Here is a 25983-nt window from a genome sequence, read left to right as displayed (position 1 = left end):
GACCTGCAGCCACAAGTACCCCTCTGGGTGCTGCTCCCATGGGTGCAAAGTGGGGGCTTGGCCACCCCAAGGGCCTCCCAACACACTGGCACCTACCTCCTTTCTGTGACTCGATCTCCTTCTTGGCCTGCTCCAGGATGCTTTTGATGGCATCGTCAGAGCCGGTTTCTGGTGTCCTGATCCGTGGCGTGATGCTACCTGATCAAAGAGGCAGGATAACAGCTTTGTCACCAGCGCTGGTTTACAAGCTCCACTTGTATGTCAAGAAGTATTTACTGCTCCTCATGTTCAGTTATTTTTAGGGATGCTGGTTTTAAGACAAATGTCACTCCCGATTAGTCACTTGCTGGAGCACGGGAAGACCTGGTTGCCCCAGCTCCCAGCCACCTTGATCTCTCCATCCAAGGGCACGCAGGGTGCTGAGCAGAGACATGGGCACAGGGACCTTGTCCCACATCCCTGGCGCTGCTTGTGTGGGTGAAGGGGTAATGCTTGATTGGATCCAGGGATAAATCAGAGCCCCCTGGACTGAAACACCAGCATGGACATGGACCTGCAGTGCTCAGTGCCACTGAGGAGACACGAGTGACCAGCCGCCACTGCTGCCACTGTCCCTGGAGCCAGATGTCACCATTTCATGGTGGTGCTGACACAGCACTGAGGTCCCGCAGCATCAACACTTCATTATTCGAACAAAATATTCCCAAACACGTTGATTCATCACCACGGAACAGCCCAATGAATAATTTAATGGCACTTGTCAGAATAAATGAGCAAAGCCCGGCCGGAAACGCAGCTTCCATAAGGGTGGGTTGTTGTTAATTGCTACCGTTTGCCAGGGCTCCATCCCACTGGCAGCTGCTTCCATCCCACCCCAAAGCAAATTGGAGACCACTGGGACAATCCCTGAGTGCCATTGGTGACCCTGTGTGTGTCCCCCCCGCCTGTCTTGTCATGCCAGGCTGCTGGGCATCCCTGCATGGCATGGTGCTGCTGGGGTGAACCGGGATGCATCGGGATGGGATCCCATGGTACCACATGCAGCATCCCAGTGCAGGACCCCGCTGGCCAGGGCCACCCCAACCACTCACCTCTCTGGCGCACCTGGATAGTCCTCAGGGCCAGCACGTTCTGCTCGTCGGAGAGGAACTGCTTCATCTTGATGAACGGCTCCTTGCCCTTCACCGTCAGCTTGTGCCAGGGCTTGGGCCGGGCCAGGATCTCGCTGACGGAGCCCTGCGATAACCCCAGCACGTAATGCCCGAACACCCGCTGCCCGATGTTGTGCTTCAGCAGCTGCTCCTTCACCTGGAAGGCGATTTCGGCCGTGTCCAACTGCTCCTCCTCAGCATTGCTGTTGGTGCTGCTGTCGGTTGGCTCTCCAGGCGGGCTGGCGGCCGGCGCGGTGACACCGGGGAGCGCGGTGCTGCTTTTGGCACCGAAGATGCCGGAGGGGAAAGGCGGCCCCACACCGGTGTTCTCGCCCTTATAGGAGGGTGGTGGGAGCTGGGAGGCCTTGGGGTCCCCTGAAAGCCGCTCTCCCCCTGGGAAGGGGGACAAGGAGAATGTCCGTGGTCCATCGGGGGCCAAGCCAGGGCCGGGCAGAGGTGGGATGGGAGTGGGGGATGCGGCTTCTTCCGCCGGGGCGTGCTGCGGGGATGGGTACGGCTGCTCCATGCCCAGCGAGTCCTTCCCCGACTCGTCTTCAGAGTGATCCTCTTCTAGAGATGAATGAGAGAGAGGGAAACAGCCCTGCAGTGGAGCATCAGTTTCCCCAGGTGGCATCCAAACCCTCCCCTGCTGTTGGCTCCACAGCCAGGGCAGCATCCTGCCTTTCCACCCTCATTCCCAAGGATGCTCCCGGCTGCTGCGGGATGCAGGGACCCTTACCAGTGCTGGCCATCAGACTGGGCTTCTCTAGCAGGTACTTCTGGGAGGGGTAGAATGCCTCCTTCCCCAGCAGCAGGGCCTCCTCTGCCTTCGATATGCTCTGCAAGGAGCCAAGCCGAGATGGGAAAGGGCGGCGGAGGCACCGGCGGCAGGGCTGGCACGGGCGCCATAGCCCGGTGAGCGTGCTGGCGCGCGCCGCGGCACTTGCCTGGGGAAGGCTGCAGCTGGCGGAGGCCACCTTCATCGCCTTAAGGATGCTGGGAGGGAGACAAGGGGGTGACTCAGCAGGAATGGCTTCTTGCTGCTGTCAAGCTGTTAGGGATGCTTGAAGAGCGCCATGGATGCCCGCGGCACCCGCCCGGGCAGGGGGCAAGCAGGCAGGGTGCTGGTCAAGCCATACCTCAGCTCTGTTTTGATCTCCTCGTAGTCTGCCTGTGCCTGCAGCTTCTCCTCCAGCTTCTGCAGAGCAGAGGGGGGGGATTCCTCGCACCGGCTCCCCGTGCACACCCGGCAGGGCCAGACCCACGTCCCCCCTCCTTGTGAAGCCCCCGAGGACGCACCTCAATGGCTTCATTCTTGGCAGCCAGCTGCCCCTCCAGCTCCGCGATCTGGCTGGCAGAGGACTCCTCCAGCTCCTGCAGCGAGCTCTGGAGGTGCTGCACGTCCTTCAGGAGCCGCAGGATCTCCCGGTCCTTGGCAGCCAGCGCTGCCTCCAGCCTCGACCCTGAGCACATGGAATAGTTCACTTTGTCCTGCCGGGAGAGGGGACACCGTCAGCTCCCGGTGACCCAATGTGGGGACAAGGGCTGCCCTCCCCGTTAGACATGTCCCCATGGGCAGTGGGGGAGCGCAGCACTCAGTGCTGTGGGTGACGCAGCCCTGGGGAGGGACAGACCCTTCCTAAGCAATTAAAGGTCTCCCAGGTACATCTGCTCATTGCCATGGGGTGCTTGTTCCCCTTCTCCCATAGGAGGCTGGGACTGCAGATAGGACATGGCCAATGCTACACCCCACAGTGGAAAAATGCCTTGGTCACAGGCACTTTGGGCTTGCTCCCAAATACAGTGGGTGCTCCTGAATGCAATAGAGTGCTCCTCAGTGCAGTGGGATGCTCCTGAGCGTGCTAGGGTGCCCCTGGCTGCTATGGGGTGCTCCTAGCTATGACAGGGTGCTCCCAAGTGTGATGGGATGCTATTGGCTATGACAGATGCTCCCAGACATGAGGGGTGCTGCCAGCCATGGTGGTGAGGTGCTGCTGGCCTCGAGGGATGCTGGCAGCTCTGCTGGGGTGCTGCTGTGCCCGAGGGGTGCTCCTGGCTGGTCTGGGGGTGCTGCTGTGCCTGAGGGGTGCTCCTGGCTGGTTTGGGGGTGCTGCTGTGCCCGAGGGGTGCTCCTGGCTGGTCTGGGGGTGCTGCTGTGCCCGAGGGGTGCTCCTGGCTGGTTTGGGGGTGCTGCTGTGCCCGAGGGGTGCTCCTGGCTGGTTTGGGGGTGCTGCTGTGCCCGAGGGGTGCTCCTGGCTGGTCTGGGGGTGCTGCTGTGCCAGAGGGGTGCTCCTGGCTGGTTTGGGGGTGCTGCTGTGCCCAAGGGGTGCCCTCACCCCAGCAGCGCCCGGCGGGGAGCAGCAGGCCAGGCGCAGGGAGCTGTTCACAGCCGCCAGCTGCTCCCGCAAGCTCTCCACTTCCCTCTGCGCCGCCTCCGCTCGCTGCAGGAGAGCACAAAGAGCATCAGGACACGCACCCCCAGCTCGTCCCACCCCGCACAGCGCCCAGCGGGGCTCCAGGACGCACGTCCCTCCCTAGCATCCTGCTCCCACCACCGTCACCATAAGGTCTCCGCGTATTTCCTCTCCCCACATCCTGATCCCAATCCCTGGACGCTGCCCGCAGACCACGTCCAGGACACTGTTTTTTTTCCACCCCAAAGGCCTTATTTACATGCAAACTGCTCTTTAAGCCTCTTTTATTACCCATGCGCATTTATTTGGCCCTACGATTTCAGAATGAAGTAAAACTGATGGATAGGAATGGGTAGGACTGGAGGTAATTATACCAGACACCAGCACCAGGGTGCTGTGGGTGTGCTCTGAAATGCCCAGGAGAGGCTGGAGGTGACAAACATCAGCTCCAGCAGCCAGAATGGAACCTGGCAGAAGCCCAAACACACCAGTGAGCATCAACATAGGGCACAGGGGGTCCCACTGGGCTGGGCTGGAGGAGCCACCAGGCAAAGGAAACCAGAGCCACCATCCTTTATAGGGCTTCCCAGTCCCAGAGCCTGGGAATCCCTTCTGTTTTCCAGGACGGACAGCAAGGCCACATGGATGCTTGGGATGCTATGGTGGGTGCATGCTCTGAGGGGCAAAGCCCATCAGCCCCAATGTGATGGAAGGGGAGCAGTGTACGTGCCCTGTGCTGGCTGGAAAGCCTGCTCCTGGCTCACCTGGTTGGCTTTCTCCAGGTTTGTCATGATCATGGCTACTTCGTCTGCCCTGTGATGAGAAAGCAAGAGGTGTCAGCCAGCATGGAGGCACAATCGTAGCCCTCCATGGAGGGCGAGAGCTCCTGCAGGTGCCGCAGCATCTTAGATACAGGGAGTCCCCGTGACTTGGGATGCTTAAAGTATCTCAGCTCCTCAAGTCACTTGGCAGCACCGTGGGGCTGTCCTGGTGCTGCTGCAGGCAGCTCGGCTCAGCCTCTGGCACACCAACAGCCTCCCCACACAACCAGATACTGCCAGTGACTCACTTGGATGCAGCTTCCTCGTCGTATTTACACCGCAGCTCCAGCAGCTCCGTCTGGGTGGCCTTCAGCGCTGGGAAGAGGAAGAGGAGGGTGAGCCATGGGGTTGGGGCTTGGCCCCCCACGGCCAGCAGCCCCTGCCCCGGCCCCCCTACCTGCATGGAGCACTTTGATCTTCTCCTCTGCCTCCCCAAGCCGAGCGGCCAAAGTGACCTGTGCTTCCTGCAGTCCCCTATGAGACACGGGCACCAGTGAGCTGCTGATGCCACAGCCCCCAAGGTACAGAGACCCCCTCGCTGCATCCTCTCCTCTACCCCATCACTCCGTGACACCAAGGAAATACCCACCAGAGGATGCCAGGACGTGTTCAAGCCATGTTACCCCCTGATGTTAAGAGTTGCCTTGCCCCAGATGTAAAGGAATTCGCTTTGGGCTGAAAATGGTCCCTGCTCCCCATGGCTGAACCCCTTCCGACGGCAGCCCACCCCGCCTGTAATTAATTGGAGGAGGGGGAAGCAATCAGGGAAAAGTTATTCTGCATTATTTATAGCCCGCACTTGCAGGAACTTATTCGCAGAGATCTGCAATTTAGGGTTTAAAGATTCCTCATTTGTTTCCCGCTGCAGCGTGTTAAGGAATAACAATGAAGGCCCTGAGAAAACCGGGAGCCTCCAAATTAAAAGGCCATTTAATGAGGTTCATCCAACGACCTGGACTTAACCCCTCTGTCTGAGCAAAGCCACGTGCCAGGGAGACGGTGTAAAGGGTGTGCTGGAGGGATCTGCCCATGCCTGCCACTGCCCAAAACCCACATGGGATGGATGGATGGACAGATGGATGCCTAAGAATGTGTACCAGGTTTCCAGACAGGATGTGTCCACAAAGGAGGTGCAAAGGGAAGGAGAAGAGGGAAGGATGGACAGACGTCCCCATGCGGGAGCAGGAACCACGTACCCCGCAGCACCCCAAGAGGACCCCGTCCCCGGTACTCACGTACTTTTGCTGTTCTGCCTCATTGCTCTGCAGCAGGGTCTCTGTGCACGGTGCTTTGCCCTCGATGCCAGGCTGTGGGGGCTCGGCCACTGCCGGCGACGTCCCCTCCCTGCGCTCTGCGGGGGGACACGTTTCATACAGCTGCACAGGGGACAGCAGCAGCGGCCACCAGGGACCACGGGACAGGTCCTGGCCCTGAGACCCAACCCATGCCCCAGGGATGCTCAGAGGGAACCCATTTGGGACTGCTGCCACCCTCATCTGAAGGAACGGCCATGATAGGGGGTACCTTTGGTGCTGATGAGCTCCGGGTGCTTCTTCCAGGGGCGGCTGAGATCCTTCAGGTGAGAAGGTTCAGGCTCGAGGCGCTGGAGCTGCTGCAGCCGGTCCTCCAGGCTCCGCGCGGCCTCCAGCACAGGAGCAGGATCTGCGGGACACGGGATGCAGTGGTGAGCAGAAGGGATGCCCACCACAAGCCCTCTCCCTCCTCCCTGCAGACCCAATGCCCACCCTCCTCACCACCCCCATTACACTCATAACCAAAGCGGGTGCCTTCCTTGCCCTGAGGAACCCCTCGGGGTACCAAGTACCCCGGGCACACCCCTCAGCCCTGCGCTTTCCATCGCCATCCCCAGTGGACTGGCAAGGCTACGAGGGAGCATCACCTCCATGAGCGAGGCGGTGGTACCCACAGCACCAGTGGCCCCAGTGCCACCAGCGCCGGCCCGTTTGGGCGCAGACAATGGCGGTTTGTGCCGAGGTAAGCAGGTGCATTCAGAGCCGTCCGTCTTCCCTCTGTCAGCATTACACCATCATTAGCTAGTGTCTGCTCAGCAGGGTGTGCCATTATGTCTCCCAGGGCTGATGTAATTATACATTGACATAATTAACCCAGCAAGCCCATTAAGCAGGCCAGCTAAAAATTCATCTATAATTATTTGTTGTGTGCATGCTAATGAGTCCATCTGCACTGCCATTGTACAACATGAACAAATTAATTTACAAGTCTGGATTTTTTAATAAGTTCAAGAAAATGCCTCCTATTGAGCCAGGTTAATATAGGTTTGGTGGGGTGGGTTTTTTTCTCCTTCTTTGAAGAGGAAAGAAAATAGATTTGAATTCTCCAGGGTCAAAAAGTTAGACAAACAGGGAAGTGGGACGGAGCCGTGCGTGCTACTGTACATCAGGGATGCATGGCAGGCATCCAAGGGTGAAAAATAATAATGGTGATGGAAAAGAAATCAAACAACTGCTCGGAATGGGACACAGAACAGCTCTTCTACTGCCCTGCCATCCAACAGCATCTTGACCATGGGGTGCAGGGTCCTACTGCAGCACCCACCACGTGGCTTCCCTGCAGGACCAGTGAGTACCAGACCCCATGTGCTAATGCTGAAAGCCCCTGGAGCATCCTTCTCCATAGGGAATGTTCTCCCTTCTTTCTGCTGGATGTCACAGAGACTCCATGGATGGGCTGGGATAAAAGGTTTGCGCCCAGATGCTGGCCATGAGGATGCATCCAGAGCGGGTACTGAGCCAGGACACTGCTGGCTTTGGCACTAAAATGAGGACTCAGGTCCAGCTGGGACCTTCCCGGGCTGCTCCTGGCATCCTTTGGCTCAGTATCCTACAGTTGGTTCCCCATCCTAGGACACAGGAGTGAACCATCAGAGGGTCGTGGTGATGCAGCACAGCCCGGAACCAGACCGGATGCACTCACAGCCATTAATAACACCCATAAGTACATGAGATGAGATAACGATATAGTTAATTAAACCCAGCCCTCCAGGGCCCCAGCTCACAGGCTGCAGGGGTCGGGGGTCCCCCTGCACTCCCCCAGCCCTGGGGCATTGACAGGATGCTCCGTGCCAGCCCCTGAGCCATCTCCACAGGGATAAACACCAGGGCAAGCCCTGTTCGATCCACACCGGCAGCTCCTCTCACCTCTATGATGAGGAAGAAGATGGGAGGAACTGGCCTAGGTGATAAAGCCTCCAGGGTCAGCATTTTCACTCCCATGAGCAGCAGTCCCACTGCTGAAATACAACCAGGGCAATCCCCCAGCGCGCTGCTTCCCATTTGGAGCCAAAAGCCCAGGATGAAGTGGTTGGGAACGGAGCTTTTAGAAGGGGAAACAGCAAGCAGCGCTTCAGCTCCACTTCCTGTATCAGGTGAGGCAGCGCTGATGCAAAACACCTGGCTGGATTAATTCCATCATGCTAACACCACGCTGCCCATCCCGTGGGAAAGTTCTGTCCTTGTCTATGGGGGCCACCACTAAGGAGCTACTGGAAGCAGGCACCAAGCTCATGCCACGCCTGCACCCTGCTCATGCTGCTGGTGGACAAACCAGCTCTCCAACCTCCCTATTGCAGGGCTGGAGAGAGAATATACCCCAAACCAAGCACATCATCTGCTCACACCGAGGTACATGGATGCCATCACTCTCTGAGCCACAGGAGGGCTCAGAACACTGCCCATGACACCGGGGATGGTCCCTTCCTCTGTGGGTCATGGCCCCGAGCTGTGATGGGTGACACAAGAGAGGCTTATGCCAAAACAGGACCTTGGAGCTCCTCATGCTCCTCATGCTCCAGCAGTGCATCCACCCGCAGCAGCTCCCACACATTCAGGAGCTGCACCATTGCCCACCCGACAGCACAGCCAGCGGAGCAGAACCTGCTTATCTATCACTCGCCCACTGTATATATACATATCTGTGTATTTGTATACATGTAACTATATATATTGTGCTTCTATAGATATTATAAGTGCTGCCACTAGCTGGCGTTATTGGCTGTCCTTTAGTGGCACCAGTACTGCTGCAGCAGGGACAGGGCGGTGGGCAGGGGACCTTCCTGGCGTCTCCAGCCCTGGCACCAGGGCCTTTCCCCTGCTAGATGGGGTCTGAGCCACCAGCAGACCCCCCCCCGGACACCCCCACCGCAGCACCCTGCAGCCACTGGAGCTGCTCAAGGCACTGTGTGATGGTGGGATGGGGCAGGAGGTGCCCTGGGAGCTCATCACCCTCTCCTGAGCACGCACAGCTCCAGGGAAGCATCCGTGTCCCTGGGGACCAGCAGCTCATCCCTGTGCCAGGGCCTGGCTGCTTGATCCAGCTTTCAGGGGAGGTCTCTGCGCTGTGGGGCTGAAGGGTGACATTTGGTCCATGATGATAGCCAGGTCCAAGAGGAGCAGAGCGGACCCATGGTGCACCCCTGGTGCCTCCCTGTGCATGCACAGCACATCCATGGTACCTCCACAGCACATCCCCAGTGCCATCACCTCTCCCCTGGGCCATCACCTCGTCCACCGCCCCATCCCAACCTGCTCAAACGCATCCACCGGTGCCCTACACATCCCTCCACGAGGCAAAGCCAGCCTTAAATCAAATCATCCCCAACAACAATGACATTAATTATGCTTTTAACACATTTTACTGCTTCCCCCCCTTCCCTTCACGCCACATCTGTGTGAACAATATCCAAAAGATTTACGGTTTTCTCCCGTAATTACAGACACACAGCCAGCTCACTTATCAAAATACTTGCTGAGCAATCAGGCTCCGTTACAGTCTCTGCCAGAGATTTGTGTTGACAGCAGCCATTCAAAGCAAAAATTGTCGAATCAGGACTTATGTGGGGCTTGTAAAGTATTCCACAAAGAGTTCGCCTGTCAAGAGACACATGGACATGTAACAGACGGGGACAGAACGATTTGGGGAGCAGAAGGGAAGAGGGGAGCGGAAGATGGATGGAGAGAAGGGACGAAGAGGGGGGCAGAGACCAGAAGGGAGCAGTTCTGAGGTGTGAATGTGTGTGAATGTGTGTGCATCCGTGTGCATGCGTGTGCAAGCAGCAGGAGCATGGTGGGTGAGCGAGGGGAGGTGGGGAGGGAAGATAACTGGGTTCTGGAAACCGAGCTGACATTTGGTTCTTGTAGCACAGGAGAAAATTTAATGAGGACAAAAATACGTCTCCCTAATTCCCCTAAGAAATCATTAAAACATTTTGTTATTCCTAAATGTCTGGAAAATGAATTAGTGGCCCTGCAGGAGCCCTTTTGAGCATCTTCAGCCGTTCGCAGCTCTCCATCCTCACCATGCTGAGGGATGCTCTATGCCCTGAGCAGCCAAACCCTGGCTCAGAGCACAGCAGAGCCCACGGCGAGGAGTGGGGAGCAATGGGGAGGGGGGTCCCATCCCCTCACATTATGCCAACACAAGCCTCAGGGCTGCCCTGTGCCTCAGTTTCCCCCTCCCAAGGCTTTGAGCACAGTGGTGATAGAGGGGAAGCCATCCCCGAGGCACAGGCGGTGCCGGGAGCCGTGCTGCGAGCCAGCACTCGGCCGTTTCGGTTAACTTACCGTCAAAAAGACAACTGGGGATAGCCGCAGTGTTATTACAAGGGCTGAGCAAATGTATTCCTTTCCTAATGTCAAGATGCATTTGGCTCAGGGGCTGAAACACAGCGATGGCAAAAGCTGTTTCCACTCCTCTCTTCCGCTGGTATCTCCAGAGCACCATGCGCGAGCCGAGGTCGGTGAGACCAGCCGCAGCGGGACGGGGACGGCCGGTCCTTGCTGGCTCCTCTCGGCACGCAACGCGTTAGGCAGCCAGGTCACCACCGTGTTGCTTACCTGGAGCTTCGATTAAGTGCTTGTAAACGCTCAGGAAAGCCGTCTCAGCCTCCTTGCTTCTCTTACTAAGTGCAATCACCTGCAGGGAGACGGGAAACGGGGGTCAGAGATGGGCTCAGAGGAGGGAACTGGCTCTGATGCACTGGTGCGACCCGTGACGGGCTCATGGGTCCCACCAAGCATCCACCCCATGCCCCGCACGGCCGCTCACTGCCTTTGGCTAAACTCCTTGCACCGCAGCCACGTCACATTGCCCTAAATCATTGATGTGCTCTGAGTAAATGAAAATTATAATTTAATGTTGGTGCTTCAATAAGAAATAAAGCAGCTCGCCTGCTGTTGGGTTCACCACACAGCCCTCCCCAGCCACGCTCCCAGCATGATGCTGGGCCAGAAGCGATGCTCGCACCAGGGCTGGGACATCTCCTCCATCTCACGTCCCTGTCCCCCTTGGCTGCGGGCGATGCTCGCGCCGGGTGGGTGGTGGGGAGCCGGTGTGCTGCATCGCTAATAACGGAACAGCATCTCAATCTGCCGCACGCTCCATCCAACATTTATGAGCATGAATCATTTACACACCTTAATTTTTCAAGGCGTGACAACACCTCAGGGTGGGAGCTGCTGCCCACCGGGCACACTCTGCTGTGGAATGGGGCACCGGTGGGACACATAGACCTCTGTGTCCCTGCTGCTTCAGGGGCAGGAGCTGGGGATGGAGGCAACCCATTCCCAGCTGGAAAATGCAGGCTAAGACAATGACAGGCTAAGGAAATTGAGGCTGTTCATCCTGGAGAAAGAAGGCTGTGTAGAGACCTTACAGCAGCCTTACTGCATCTGAAGGGGGGCTACAAGAATGCTAGAGAGTGACCCTTCATCAGGGATTGTAGTGATAGGACAAGGGGTGACGGGTTCAAATTTGAACAGGGGAGATTTAGGATAGATATAGGGAAGAAATTATTTACTGTGAGGGTGCTGAGGCGCTGACACAGGCTGCCCAAGGAAGTTGTGAATGCTCCATTCCTGGCAGTGCTCAAGGCCAGGTTGGACACAGGAGCTTGGAGCAAGCTGCTCTAGTGGAAGGTTGGAACTGGATGAGCTTTAAGGTCCCTTCCAACCCAAACCAGTCTATGACTCCATGCCCAGTTTGATCCAAACTGGGCACCCACACCATCCCGTGATGGAGGGTGAGATGCCCACCAGCATTTGGTGCTGGCAGATGCACTATGGGCGAGTCAATCAAAACACATTTAAGCCACCAATGGACTAATCATCAAACAAAGCCCAAACTTCACGCCTCCCGCAGCAGAGCGTCTTTTCCCTCCAGCCAGAGCTCTCCATTGCTTGTCATTCAAACCCAAAGCAAACCACTCATTTGTAACCCAACAGCCACCTGAGCAAACCGCCTTCTCCTTCCAAGCTCGCAGGCACTGGAGCACAAAGATCATTTTTCTATTGTTAAAATTGTATAAGCTGGGCTTTTTATAGCGTCTCGTACACAAACCTACTTTCTCAGCGCCACGTTTCCAGCACAGGAGGAATTTGGGGGCTTTTCTTCAGTGTTCTGCAAAAAACCACCTGGCTTCAGGGTGCTTTAAAATAATAATAATGAAGTGGGGAATAGTGGGGGGGGCAGAAAGCAGCCGGTGAGCGGCACTGCCTGTGCATTGCAGCAGGACAGCACTGCGGCTGCTGAACGCACCGGCAGCACGCGGTGGTGGGGTGGCACAGGGAGCTTTGCCAGGGTGTCTGGCAGGATGCAGAGACACAGCGGTGCTGGGGTGCTCCACGGCATCAGCGCTGTGTGATCATCCCCGCTTCCCGCATCCTTGGGATGTTGAATGGGAGAGGAGGACCACAGGGGATGGATCTAGGTTTCCTCCTGGCACTTGCGAGGGGTTGACCATCCACTCAGCCCATCTTCCCCCCCATTAACTATACCATCAGCATCCTAACTGGAGCCACAGGACCCATAGTTTGCTGCTGGGGAGGCTTTTGGGGCCATTCCCTCAGGCAAGGCATCTGGGGCTCAATAAACTTTAGGTAATGTTTTAAATATGGATACAAATAAATAGGTATTTCAATTTTTCAATGACCTTTTCCAGATGGGGATAATTCACCAAAATGCCAGGGAAGATTCCAAGTCTTGCACAGGGACACCTCACCCTGAAACCACTGTTGTTTCTCACATAGAGCTGAACAAACAAGCAGAAAAAGCCCACATCAGCCCCAAAATCAGGGGTTTGTAATAAACCCCCCCCAAATCCTTCCTTCCCTGGGGACCAAACCCCATCCAAGAGGGCAACATCACCAGCATCCTGCTGAAAAGAGCAGAAAATGGCTAAAACCAGGACAGCTGAACATCGCCACAAGCACGGTGGGGTCGGGATGGCATCATCCCTACTCCCGTCATCACCACCATGCCCAGCAGCAATGGCGAGCCCACCACAACCGCTCTGCCTCCGCATTACGGATCCATGTGCTATTAATTCCTATTTTCTCCCCCCTTCCACCTCCCTCGGCAGCATTCCCGGGCTCAAGGTGAGGCACGGCAGCGGCGCGGGATCGCCGCCGTGTGATAAATTACATTTACGCGCTGGGTCCTTTTCATGGCTGGTGACTTTCCAGCAAAGCAATTATCACTGTGGAATGCGTAATAGCCTAATTAATTACTATTGTCAGGCTGGCCTCTGTGCCATGATTATACCTTCCGAAGCCAACTTTTTAAACATTTGGAAGCAGCAATATTCCTATAATTGAGTGACAAAGTGGTAAAACTCCCCCGGCGCAGGCGGTTCTCCTCCCGGCACGGCGGTGAGCACCCACCGTCTGAGCAGTTCCTCTCCAAAGGCGCGGGATTTGCATTGCACCGGCGGTGAGTTTATTCTTATATCCATGAGATCGAGTGCAGGATAAGTAGTGGGTTATTTCCATCTAAATACTGGTGGCAGTAAACCACAAATGAGCTCTTTTTTCAGTGGAGAGGAACAGCTGTCGGGGGAGAAAGCGGCAGCAGAGACCCCAAATGCTGAAGAAAACTGATGAAAAAATTCATTCAAGGCTTTTTTTGCTATTTTTCCTTGCTTTTTTCTTTTTTCTTTTTTTTTTTTGCTGATGTGTAAAGAAGTTGGGGAGAAACGGGAGGGATGCGGAGGGGCGAGGGGGGAGAGCCAGCCCCAGGGGAAGGATCTGGGTTCTCTCTGCTTCCCACCTCATCCTTCTCTGCCTCCCCGGCGTCCCGTATCCAAATAACCCCTTAAACCCATCACATGTGCACATCACGCATACAGAGACCCACTGCATGTGGACGAGCCTGTCACAGCCAAGCACAGATCCATCGCACACCCACAGACCCCTTGCAGGTACCCACAAACCCATCGCACGCATGTAAACCTACGACACAAACCCATCACACACACATTGTGCATCCACACAAACCCATGGTGCACACACATGTGCCCATTGCACGCATGTACACACCCACTGCACATGGACACGGACTCATCACACACATACATGGACCCATCATGCACCCATTACACAAGACCATCACGCACCCACATTGACCCATCACGTATCCGCACATACCTGCATCGCACACCCAGAGACCTCTTGCACACCCACCCAAACCCATTGCACACCCACAAACTCATTGTGCACTCAAGAACTCATTGCACTCCCGTAAGACCCATCACACATCCACAAACCCATCACACACACACCCCTGTTGCACAGCCATAGACCCATCACACACCCAAGCCCATCACACACACACACACACTCATTGCACATATACATAGACACGTTGCACACCCATAGACCCATTGCACACATACACAGACCTGTTGCATACCCAGAGAACCTTTGCAAACCTACACAGACCCATTGCATACCCAGAGAACCTTTGCAAACCTACACAGACCCATTGCATACCCATAGACCCATTGCACACCCATAGACCCATTGCATACCCATAGACCCACTGTACACACACAGACCAATTGCATACCCATAGACCAATTATATACCCATAGACCCCTTGCATACCCATAGACCCACTGCATACCCATAGACCCATTGCACACACACAGACCAACTGCATACCCATAGACCAATTACATAACCATAGACCCATTGCATACCCATAGACCCCTTGCACACGCACAGACCCACTGCACACAACGGTCCTATCACACATCCCTCTCACACCTACCCTGCCTCCTGCTGCACCCCCATGCCCATCCCTCCAAAGGCAGAAGCAGCTCCCAATGTTCTCACAAGGCCAAAAAGCAATTCGTGTCAAAAAAGATCAATAATATAAAAATAAAGCCTGAGAATTCTAGTTAAAGGGAACATCACAGAAATATGTTGTTCACGTTCATGACTCGCAGATTAAAAAAAAAGGGGGGGAAAAAGAATCAATAGAAGTTCTTCAGATGATGTTATTTCTAATGAGAAATATACCGAGACTGCAGCAAATAACTGCTTAACGGAGGAAAAAAATGCATTAATAATTTACTTTATAAAGCAAAGGATCCCGAATGCAGGAAAATCACTGCTGGTTCTTAATTTTGTTGTAATACTCCCTGACAAGTCCAATGATGCTTTGGCAAAGTTCTTGAGGCAGATGATGCTTGGCTCATTAGGTTAGTTTTCCCCCACCTTTTCCCGCAGCATCCCAGCCTGGCTGGCTCCAGGAGGAGATACTGGAGCTCTCCCATTCCCATGCACTGCAGGATTCCTTGGGCTGAGCCCCCAGCTCAGCGCTGGCCCTGCCAGCACGCTGCCGGGCAGGAGCATCCTCCTGCCTCCTCCCAACACCGTCCCCAGGTGAGCTGCAGCCTCCAGTCACACAGCAGGAAAGGAAAATATTTCAAGCTTATTTTACCATCCCCATCATCACAATTTAGTACCTTTTTTCACTGCTTTAGTTGAGGTTTTTTCTTCTTTTTTTCCCTTTCATTTTTCCTTAATTTATTTTTTTTTCCATGCATTTGCTGACAGTTGGCAACTCCAAACCATCTGCTACCGACGCACACACCGAAACGAAAGGCTTCAGCATCGAACCCATGGCGGCTCGAAGGAACAGGCTCATCTCTGACCATCAGCATGAGAAGGTGCCACCCAAATGGGCTCACTCCCAGATTTCCTGCAAGCCCCCAACATCCTCTTCCTGCAAGAATACACAGAATTCCCTATGTGGCTGGTGGCAGCAATCCAGGAGATGGGCAGGGATGAGCGGGACTCAGCACTGCTGGCACAGACGAAGCAGGGTGATGATGGGGTCCCAACTGGTCCCCGGGTCCAGGATGGAGCTGGGATGCGGGTGCACCCGGAGCATCGCAAAGTTTCACCTCCCATTTAGCAGAACAAAACTTTTAATTTAGATGTTTTCATCTATCTATCAGAGTAAAAGGAAAAAAAAAGTTTAAAATAATGACTGTAATAAATGAAGGTAATTAATTGTAGTTTGTTCCTTTACTGTCTAGTCAGCTTAATTTTACCTTTTCATCTAATAATGAGAAAATAATTTTTGTGCTCTGAGGGTTAATGATATGTAACTGCAAGAGCTGCTAATTGCATGTTGCAAACTATTCATCAAAATCCCCATCTGCGCTACTTGATTATGTTTGCTAAATTATTGCTTTGAATTATCTTTCATAAAGCAACTTTTGTAATTAGCAGGGCTTTCGCTTTGCTCTTTTCTCCGTCGCAAGGATATTCAAACTTTGTCCGTCTCAAGCTGTTGCCATTAAACTGCCGTCACGGGCGGCTTTGGGGGAGAGAAAGAAACTGCCCTTTCGCTCATCAGAGTGGGGAATAAAAGCTGGGTTTATTCTCTGCAGTCACAATTTATCCTCCTGGCCCTGCTTCTCCTTCCTTGAGGAGAAAAATATATATGGGAAGGATGCAGGAGCCTAAATGTATATGAGATGCACTGGGGAATGGCAGAGAGAAACGGCCTGAACAGCCCATATGCCCCCACCTGGGTTAATATTTCAAGATGCTATTTTTCCCCTTCCCATTTACAAGCAGGAGAGGAGGGGGAGCGCTCGCCATCCGTCACCACGCTTCCACGGGCTCCTTCCCGTGATGCAGGTGATGTAGAGCTCTGCTCTCCCTGTTAATATTCATGGGGAGCGGTGGGAAGTGAGGTTTGTGGGGAAAAATGTACTGGAGTGTGTTAAAAATGTGAGGAAGGGGGAAGGAAGAGGGGAAAGAGGGAAAAAATGGGGTAAAAAGGGGGGAAGAGAGGGAAAAGAGAATGAAACGGGAAAGGATGGGGAGGAGGGGAAAGAGGGGAAAAAATAGGGAAAAGAGAGGGAAAAAGAAGGGAGAAAGAGGGGGGGAAGAGGAGAAAAAGGGGCAAAAAGTGGGAGGAGAAGGGGGGAAAAGAAAGGGGAAAGGATGGGGAAAATGTTTTCAAATAGGAAAAAAAGGGAAAAAAAAGAAAAAATTTAAAAAAAAAGAGACAAAAGAAGAGGGCAAAAATAGAGAAGAGAAAAAAAGAGGGGAAAAAATGGGGAAAGAAGGGTGGAGAAAAAGGCCCCAGGCCCCAGCAAGCCTCATCCCAGGAGAAGCAGCATCGCTCTGGTGTCCATCCCACACTGAAGCAGCCCAGAAACCCAACCTCGGGGGTGCAGCATCCACCTTTTGGGATAAAATCCCCCAAAACCTCCCATGAAAAAGATACCCCGGGGTTGGGGGAAGGCGGCAGAGCCCGGGAAGCGGCTGCTGTCAGCCGGGAATTGCATCCTGCTCTCCTTTACACCCCCATAAATCCAGAGCCACTTGGGCGGAGGGGCTGGGGCTTCCCAAAGGACATAGCTCAATCCTTGCAGCGGATCTAATGAGGACTATTGGAAAAAATGCAGTATTTAAAGGACTGGAAATGTATTCCTATTGTTATCACTCTCTTTTATGTGTTTATGCATGGTGCATCGGAATGAATCAATACTGGATTGCCCTATAAATAAATGAGCGTATCAGTAAACCCAGTAATAAAATGAAGTGATGAAAAATATGGAAATCAGTCGCATTTGTGTAAATCCACTTATTGTTTACTTTAATATTTTCTTATGCAGTTCCGTGGCTCCAAAGAGACAGATTTAAACCCAGGTAATGCTCAGCAGATGACAGATCCTAATGTGTCGCTGCTGGCAAGCTCCGAGTACCGGCAGCTCTCCAGGGGTTTCCATCGAAGCACATTAGAGGAGCAAAGAAAGCAGCCCCCAAAGAGAGAGCATTAAAAAGACAGGGAGAAGAAGAGGTATCCTGAAGTGCAATGCATCTCACCAGCATCGGGGACCAAAGAAAGCCAAGGCACCCACAGAGCTGCCATGGATGTGATAGGGGTACAGGGCTGATCAGGTTGGAGGATGGAGGAATAGGTGCCTCCTGCAGCAAGGTGGTGGCTTGGGACCATGTTGTCTCACCCCAGTGCTCGGCTGCTCCTCAGATCACCCATTGCAACCTCATCTGGTGCATCCTGACCATGCTGTGGTACCTCCTGGTCACATCATGGCATTTCCTGGCCACACCACAGCACCTTCAGGTCACGTTGTAGCTTCTCCTGGCCACACCATGGCACCTCCTGATCGCATCACGGCATCTCCCAGCCACACCACAGCATCTCCTGGCCACATCATGGCACTTCCCAGTCACCTCCTGGCAGTGGTGACTCCATCTCCTGCCTGGAACCTCTCAAGGCAGCACCTCCATCCCTTCAGGGGGGATCAAGGAGCTCAGCAGCAGCAGGACCCTGCCAATAACCATGCCAATAACCATGCCCATGTGTGGCACAAGGACCACCCGTTACCATCCAGGGACACAAAGCAGACAGATTTTAGGGGCTGCAGAAACCCCTCAAGGGTTGGGGACAGTGACCCTGTGCCTTGGCCACACCAATCCAAGTCCGGTCTGGCCCTCCCAGCACTCTCCCCTTCCCATTTCAACCCCCCAAGAACCATCAGGGTGGGAAGAGGCTGGGATCATGGGTGGGATGATGGGGAGAGAGGGCAGGTCCTGCCTACCTCTCCTTTGAGCATCCCCTCGCAGGCTGCCAGTTTTCCTCCCACCCAGGCAGGCAGAAACCACCCCTCCCCACACAGCCTCCGAGGAGCTATTTTAGAGTTGCTCTTTTTATTTTTCTCATCTTTTTTTTTCCCCCTATTTCTTCAAAAACAACACATCTCCCCCCATCTGGGCTGCGAGCTGGGTGCCAGCATCGCGGCGCCGAGTGCTCAACGCTTGCTTTTTATAAACGCCTCCAAACCCAACGTTTCCCCCTGCATTGCCACGACGCATCCGGGAGGATGCTGCACGCCGGTGGATGCTGCATCCCCTCACCCCATCCAAAGGAGCTACAAGACGCAGCAAGAGCCATAAATCCCCGTACCCCAAATTTAGGGGCTGAGATTTGGCTTTGTGGCTAACCAGCTTCCATTCTTGTCAGTCTCTTACATCTATGGCTCCCAAAAACCTAGTTGCCAGGGAGGGAAATCACCGCCCTGCTGAGTTAATTCTCCAACAGCAAATCTCCTGTACCTCAGGTACATTCCTCTTAAATTCCTGGCTGACTTCAATTAAATGTTTACGAGGCCGTGTGCTTTCCCCCATCATGCGGCCAGCACCAAAGCAACAGAATTAAGCTCCTTCTGGAACAAAAAAAAAACCCCAAAAGAATAGGGGAAAAAAAAGAGGGGAAATGGTAAAATGAAGGCAGTTTGGGAAGGCTGGGGTTTAAGACTGCAGGAATCTAATTCCCCGGGTCTGATTTTGCTTTGCTTTGGCCCTATCGATGAGGGGGTTTATATGAATAATGGAAGGAATTCTGTATTCCCTGCAAAAGAAAAGGCAAGCCGAGAGGGGTGTTGAGATTATCAGGAGCTTGCTAATCAATATTCCCAGCCCCAGCCTCCTCCTCGCTTCTCCAAAAGGAGCAGTGCCATAAGCTCATCAGTAACTGTAAAAAAAACATCGCACTCCGAGTGTCAAAATAGTCAAGCACAGCATATTGTATTGCCAGATTTCCCTCCCGGTCCACCCCGGTGCCAGATTACATCCATCAGCGGGGAGGGAAGCCGTCCAACGCTGACTTACTTACGCTTAAGTGTTCATAAATAAGGATTTTAAGATAGAGATGGCTTTTTAATTTTGGTGGAATGTGATAGGAAAAATAAAGAACTGATAAAAATGATGGTGTTGATGCGATGGGACACGACCTCTCCGGTGCTTCCCGGTAAATCCTGCAGCCTGGACGTGCTGGGGGATGCCCCGGTTCCTATCTGGCTTGTATCACGGTGAAAACAGCCGGAAAGAATTGATGCTGGCACCATAAACCATGGCAAAGCCTTTGTCTGATGGGGAGATACGGCACGAGAACATGTCCCCGCCAGGAAAACCTCATTAGCCAGACTCTAATTACTGCCTGGGAAGTGGGGAGAGACAGAAACCATCAGACCTGAGGTGGGGGGAGGCTATTAATTGCTTTTGGATAAATTGGGAATGAGGTGCTGGTGGCAGAGGTCAAGAAGTGTCTGTGTGGGGCTCAAGATACGGCCACTGGCGATGCACATGCCATCCCCAACTCGCCTGCCCCACACATCCCTGTCCGGTTCCCAAAATAGGCAGTTTTGGGGCAAGCTGGGTTTGCAGTGGAGGAAGCCACCACCACCAGGAGCAGCAGCAGATGCAGGACTGGTAGTCTGCTCCATTCTCACGTCCCACCAAAACCTCAAGACCGTGACCGCCTCTCTCAGTACGGAGCCAGCCTTGCACCCCAGATTTAAGCCATGACCACCTGAATCACAGAGGATCAGCTCCTTCCTCCCTGGCATCACCAAAAACCCACCCGGTGGGACACAGGACTGGAGGAGACACCGTGGAGGGCAGCGACCACCATGCTAGAGGGACTGTGGGGCAGGTGGGGTGACCCCAGCCATCCATCACCCCCTAATGCCTCATGTAGATCCATGATGCTAAGGATGTATGGAGCCAATTACCAGGGGTCAGTGCTGGTGTAAAGTTCTGAGGAGGAAGCTCCTGGTCTCAGATGAATTTGCGTGAGATTGCAAGTTTACTGCCTTTTATTGGACAATATAAATATTTCACTGTTATATAAAAAAATATTGGTGAGAAAGCAGCTAAACCCAGGTCCTGTGTGTATACAGAGAAGCAGGGAGTGAAAAACGACCATCAGCATCTTTTTAATGACCTCTGGTGCAGTACAGGAGCACGGGTGAAAGGGGTTTGATGACTGCAGGGGCACAGTGAGATGGGGGGGACCACAGAGACCCACATCCCGGACACAGTGGGGCTATGCTGGGAATGGGAGTGATGCCGGTGGCGCAGGCAGTGGTCGGGTCCAAGGGGCTGGTCCTGATCCAGTCATGATGGAGAGCAACACGTGGGACACAGAAGTAACCTTTGGAGGCTGAGCACCATGCCCAAGAAGCCCCAGGCCCAGAGCTGAGCCTGTGCCCACCACAGAAGATGCCCAGGAACGGCCTCACCATGCAGATCATTCCCAAATGCATTTTCCTAGCAGTTTCCCCCAATTTGTCCTTCTGGGATCATATCTCTCCTCATCTGCAGACCCCTGTGCCAGCACAGGACATCCTTATTTCACGCTCACCAATCTATCAACCCTTTCCCTGTGACAATAAAGCAGGAGAAAAGCAAAAATAAAAGCCTATAGGAATCGATTCCTCTTTCTCTCTCTCTCTACCTATATTTTATTAAAAACTTTAGCATCAATATTAATGTTTAAATCCTCACCAAGCTGAGTTTAATTACCTGTAAACTGCATCCACAGCTACATGGACTTTGCTCCTCACTGCAGTAACTACAGCTGAGGAGGAGCAGCGCCAACAGCCCCGAGCATCACCTTCCCATCCCTGCAGGAGTGACTGTATCCAGCCCCCCATCCCTCAGCAGCACTGCCGGCCACATGGGGAGAGGATGCTGGGCGATGGAGCTACAGCCACGACCCAGTGTGGGATAGAGCTGAAAGAGGAAGGGGGAGGTGAGAGAAGGGAAAAATTGGGATTCTGGGAAGAAAATGATGCGTAAATATAAAATATCTGGGGCTTTTGAGGCCAAAAGGAATCTGCTTTCAGCCACTACGTGAATCGTAACATTTGGGATGGGGGAAGGATGGACAAGTATTTGAATGGAATCCCTTAGAGGCTGAGGACCATGAATAACTCGCAGGCAGCAGGAACTGCTCCTATGGGGCCAGGAGACAACAGAGAAACCAAACGGGGCTGGGACCAGATCCCATTTCAGCCTACCCAGCAGCAGCCTCCTCCCTTTGCCAGAAAGGGAGAAACACAAGTCTGTTGTGTTTTCCTGCTTCCACAAGTGTGCCCGCATCCTCCGACCACCAGCACAGGCAGATACACAGCAAGCAAAAGGAAGCAGGGATCTGTCTCACTGCTGCCACCCCAGGGCCCATCCCTGGTCCACAGTCCTGCAGCACAGATGCTGAGCCACCGGGTCTCAGCATCTAAAATGGAATGGGGGTTTACAGCCCGTTATCAAAAGAGCCGAAATGGGATCTCGCAGAGGGCAGAGATTTGAGGCGTGCATCAGATTTCCATTCCCCGGGAGACAGGAAAATGCTGGTTCTCAGCAATCCCATATATCAAGGGATGCTATCTCACGTGCTGGATTGGTGGCTGCTCCACCACCTCGCTGTCTTGCCATCCTGCTCCTTACTGGAACCCAAAGAGGGGCTGATGAAGGGGACCAGCTTGTCCCTGCCCTCCTGGACCTTGTATCCCCGCATCCCACAGACTCTGCTCCTCCCGACTGGCTTCTTTAAGGTCCCTTCCTTATTAGGGCAGCTTCCCAAGGCCAGGGCTGGGACGGCGACGGGAGCGTTTGAGGGCTCCACTTCCAGAATAATATTCATTACCATATCCATTCAGTGTTTATCTCACAGATGTACGGATCCGTTACAATGGAGGAAAAAGAGAACTCGGAATTTGCTCTCAAAAGATATTCAAATTAGTTAATCAAGAGCCCTTTTATCACGTGTCTCGTGTACCAGCAGCGACTATCCATCGAGATAAATGATCAGCTGCTAATAACTGATTACATTGCAGCAAGTGTTTTCTTATCCCTATTACCACCATGTTTAAAGACATTTTATAAATTTCTAATTATTGCAAATTGTTTCTCCTTTCGAAAACATCTTCCCATAGTCATCAGCTGTCAATTGCCCCTGAAAATCTCTCTCTCAAGCGAGCTCATAGCACGATGCTTGGGAAGAAGAGAGAAAACCCTTCCTGGCTCCCAGCCGGTGGGATGCAGCCTGTCCACCTCCATCCCGGGGCAGTGGGGGAGCAGGATGCTCCTCCAGCCCTTTAAGAGCAGAGCAGGCTTGAAAGGAAAAGCAAAGCATCCGTAAATTGGATCAATCCTGGATGATGCTGCCTTTACCTGCTGCAGGATGCCAATGTACCACATGGTGGAACGGGCCATTGCTCCGGGTGGATTCACTCTCCAGCGAACCACAAAGAAATAAATAAGCCAGCAGTATATAACACAGCCTCTGACAAGTGCAAGGCACCAGCTCCTACAGGCACTGGCATCCGAAGGCAGATCTGGGCTTGGGAGAGCCCTAAATAAGATCCCGCTTGCTTCCTGCGTATTTTACAGATGAAAGCTGAAATCGTTGAGAGGGTTTGAAGGCAGCCAGGCCTTTAAATCCAGCAGCCAGCCTCGAGCCGCCGCTCCAGCTGATTTCTGGGCTCCATTCATTATGGCAATCAATCAGCTCAAAAAAACCCAACCGCAAAAACAACAATAAACCACCCTCTAAACTCCCTCAGACACTTTAATGGCAAACCTATCTTCTTCCATCTTCCACGGGGCTGGAGCCACAATCCATGTGCCCCGGGCCAGGCTGCAGCCAGGACAGTCTGTACCGTGCTGGGGACCCACAATGGCATGGGCAGAGCATCCATGTGTTCCTGGAAGGGATCCAGGATGCAATGAGCTCTCCGGCATGATGCCAGTTTGCCATCACTGGTGCCAGCGCTTGGGTGATGGTGGCTCCGCTGGTGCCCAGGGATGGGGATGACAGGGACAGGAGCGCATCGCAGCTGTGTCCCATGGCACAGCCAGACCCTGGAGATACGTACCAGGGGTTGGCCAAGTGCTTCCATGAAGCCAAAGCTGCACAGGATGGGAGGAGGAGGAGGGAGGAGGAAGGCTGCCTGGGATAAGGGCCCTGCAGAGGACCAGGGTGTCCAGCCAAGCACATCCATGGGGCAGAGCAGAGCCCGTGGCTGCCAGGAAAGGGAGGAGCAGCCGGCGGAACGCGGAGCTTGGCACGGAGCAGCCAAGGTCCTTCCCGGCTCCAGGGGGGCTCAGACCAGGGGAGGAGACGCCGCAGGCACCAGCCATGCCATTATACGCTTTATTGATGCTGTTCTGAAGAAAGCTAATCAATATATTAGATTTCCCAAAGAAAGAAAACACCAGCTGCCAGCAGCACATAACTCCTCCAGCGCCGTGCCTTTTTCCATCAAGCCCCCGAGCCACACGTGTCTGCGCAAGATGAGGTCTCGTTCCAGACAAGACCTCCTTCTCCCCCGGCAGCCAGGTCAGGGCCAGGGCCATGGCCACCACTTTGCCACTCGTCCACCTCCGTGGGGTGAAATACAGATGGGAAATTCCCCTAATGTGGGGGGCTTGTATCAGCATCACTGGGGGGTGTGGAGAGACAGCGCCCAGCAGGACAAACCCATCAAGGTCCAATGGGGAGCCCTAGGGACTGCCCTAATCCCAGTGTCTCTGCATCGCCTGCATGGACCCACAGTCCTAGGTGCTCATTTAGGCTTCACAGAGGGTTCCTAAAAAGCTTTTATCATCAGGAATATCCGTCTCAGAAACTGCCTTTTTTTCAGCCACATTTCCCTGGCAGAGCCATTCCCACAGTACCAACCAGCCCAAACACATCTGCTCAGCCATGCACCAGCAAGAAACTGGAAAGCATCAAACCAAAGGATGCACTTGGCAATAACGGGATCCCAGCACACAGAATCCCAGCAAATCAAACCACGGTGCCCAGCGCATCATGCTTTCCACTGCCCACACCCCATCACCATTTCAGAGTACCCATTCCTTAAACCATTAAAGCTGATGCTGTGGCAGCTCCAAAGCCGTTAAAAAAAGGACAGAATAAATCCACGCTGGACCCAACACTCGGCACCAGCAGGAAAGCGGGCTGACGTCACAGGGAATTGATTAGGGTTTTAATAGAATTAGATCACTGGGAGGGTTGCAGACCTGTTTCAGAAACCCAAATGTTACGCAGATTTGCATTCGAAACACTAAACCAGGGCGCATTTAACCGAGGCAGAGTAAATGTCCCACATTTCCCCTGGATTATCTAAACCATATCAGATATAATCCAATGATCTGTAAAGTGATTATACCCAACTGAATATAAGAGATCTCTTCTGGTAACGCAATATTTCATCCAGCTGCAGACATTAGGAGCAGGCAAACAAAGGAGGAGATTTAATAAGTGGAAATAAAACTATAGGCAGAGATAGTTTTAATTTCTCTTTTTTTTTGTATTGCATCTAATTGCAATCAACAACAGACATCTGACACAGTGACAGCATCAGCAAAATTGCTGCTGAGAGCACAGAATCTTTGTCTAAAAATAATCAGACATTCAGCGCACCACTGTTTGTTATAATGGTAATCGATGCTGGAGGCTTTGAATTCCATCAATTTATAGATCTGCTCTGTTCTGCCTGGTGATTGTGTTCTGCACACATCCACTCCCGCTCGGCACAGGCAGCGCCGGGGCACTGTGTGATTAAGATAAGCTCAGATTCCTTTCATACATTCCTTATCAGCTCTAATTCTCCACCAGGCAGAGATGTTCACAGCAGTTAAAGATTAGTTCAGCTTCTCAGACGCCAAATTTGAGGGTATTGATCAATAAATCAAATCACGGCAATCAATCGCCCGATCCGAAGAGTCTAGCCGATGCATTATTACTGGCGCCTTCCAAGCTGAGGCTTTTTCATGGGTTTCATCAAAACGCAGCTTCCCTGGCTCCCCGCCAGCTCCCGGGCTGCCTAATAGACTCCGCAGCAGAGGAGCACCAGCCCAGCAGAAGAGCAATAAATCTCTCATCAAACAGCCGATAGAGAAACAAGATGAACATCTGTTTTGCTGCAATGAAACTCCTGTGTTCTTCAGAAGCTGCAAACCAGGTCTGACAGACCACCCCAAAGGCAGCTTTGCCTTCAACAAAGCAGCAAAGCAGAATATTTGCCCGTTATTTCAATCAGGTAATTTAAGAAGACTTTGCATTCTCCTCTCTGCAGCTGCCGGAGCTTTACAGACAGAATTCCTGCTCAGTCGATAATAAAAGCCATCCTGGGACCCTGTACTATGAAGGCAATTTTATGATACCCATTATGTGGCAATGTAACTTCATTAAATGCTGTTTATTCCCTCTAAGCATTTTAAGCACTTTCCCTCACCCATAAAGAAGAGCCTCTCGGTGCACTGGAAAGGTTATTTGTGCCCAGAGCTGCTTTTGGGTATTTCTTGCCGGGAATGAGGGTCGTGTCGGCAGCAGGATCCCTGGCAAAGGGGCTTCTCCCTTCGGCTGGCAGTGAAACAGGAGCTGCTGAGAGGCAGCTGTATATTACTTTTATTACCCACTCAAGATGAGCTCTGTTTAGGTGAC

At 53.3% G+C, this 25983-nt stretch overlaps 1 protein-coding gene across 12 annotated transcripts in view; it reads right to left on the bottom strand.

The window, feature by feature from the left end:
* The window catches only part of CUX2 (cut like homeobox 2), a 64306-nt gene that overhangs the window by 7141 nt on the left and 31182 nt on the right, over positions 1 to 25983 (bottom strand). For 3 of the 12 annotated variants that reach the window (XM_061466383.1, XM_061466384.1, XM_061466378.1), the window contains exons 2-13: positions 10260 to 10338; positions 5911 to 6048; positions 5626 to 5737; positions 4784 to 4860; positions 4635 to 4701; positions 4330 to 4378; positions 3488 to 3592; positions 2451 to 2642; positions 2291 to 2349; positions 1891 to 2147; positions 1092 to 1721; positions 97 to 198 (exon numbers count right to left, since the gene is read on the bottom strand). In XM_061466383.1, coding sequence (XP_061322367.1) covers positions 97 to 198; positions 1092 to 1721; positions 1891 to 2147; positions 2291 to 2349; positions 2451 to 2642; positions 3488 to 3592; positions 4330 to 4378; positions 4635 to 4701; positions 4784 to 4860; positions 5626 to 5737; positions 5911 to 6048; positions 10260 to 10338 — 1867 coding nt within the window. Of the gene's footprint in view, positions 1 to 96; positions 199 to 1091; positions 1722 to 1890; positions 2148 to 2290; positions 2350 to 2450; positions 2643 to 3487; positions 3593 to 4329; positions 4379 to 4634; positions 4702 to 4783; positions 4861 to 5621; positions 5763 to 5910; positions 7496 to 9156; positions 10339 to 18803; positions 18914 to 25983 lie in introns of those variants that run through there. The other 9 variants (XM_061466385.1, XM_061466386.1, XM_061466381.1 and 6 more) reach the window with 7 other exon arrangements.

The sequence above is a fragment of the Pezoporus flaviventris genome, unplaced genomic scaffold (assembly GCF_033815535.1).
Source record: "Pezoporus flaviventris isolate CSIRO_AGI_PZ_B2104156 unplaced genomic scaffold, CSIRO_AGI_Pfla_v1 ptg000041l, whole genome shotgun sequence".
In the NCBI taxonomy this organism is placed as follows: Eukaryota; Metazoa; Chordata; class Aves; order Psittaciformes; family Psittacidae; genus Pezoporus; species Pezoporus flaviventris.
Note: the sequence above shows the minus strand (reverse complement) of the source record. Positions and strands in the feature narration are given on the sequence as shown.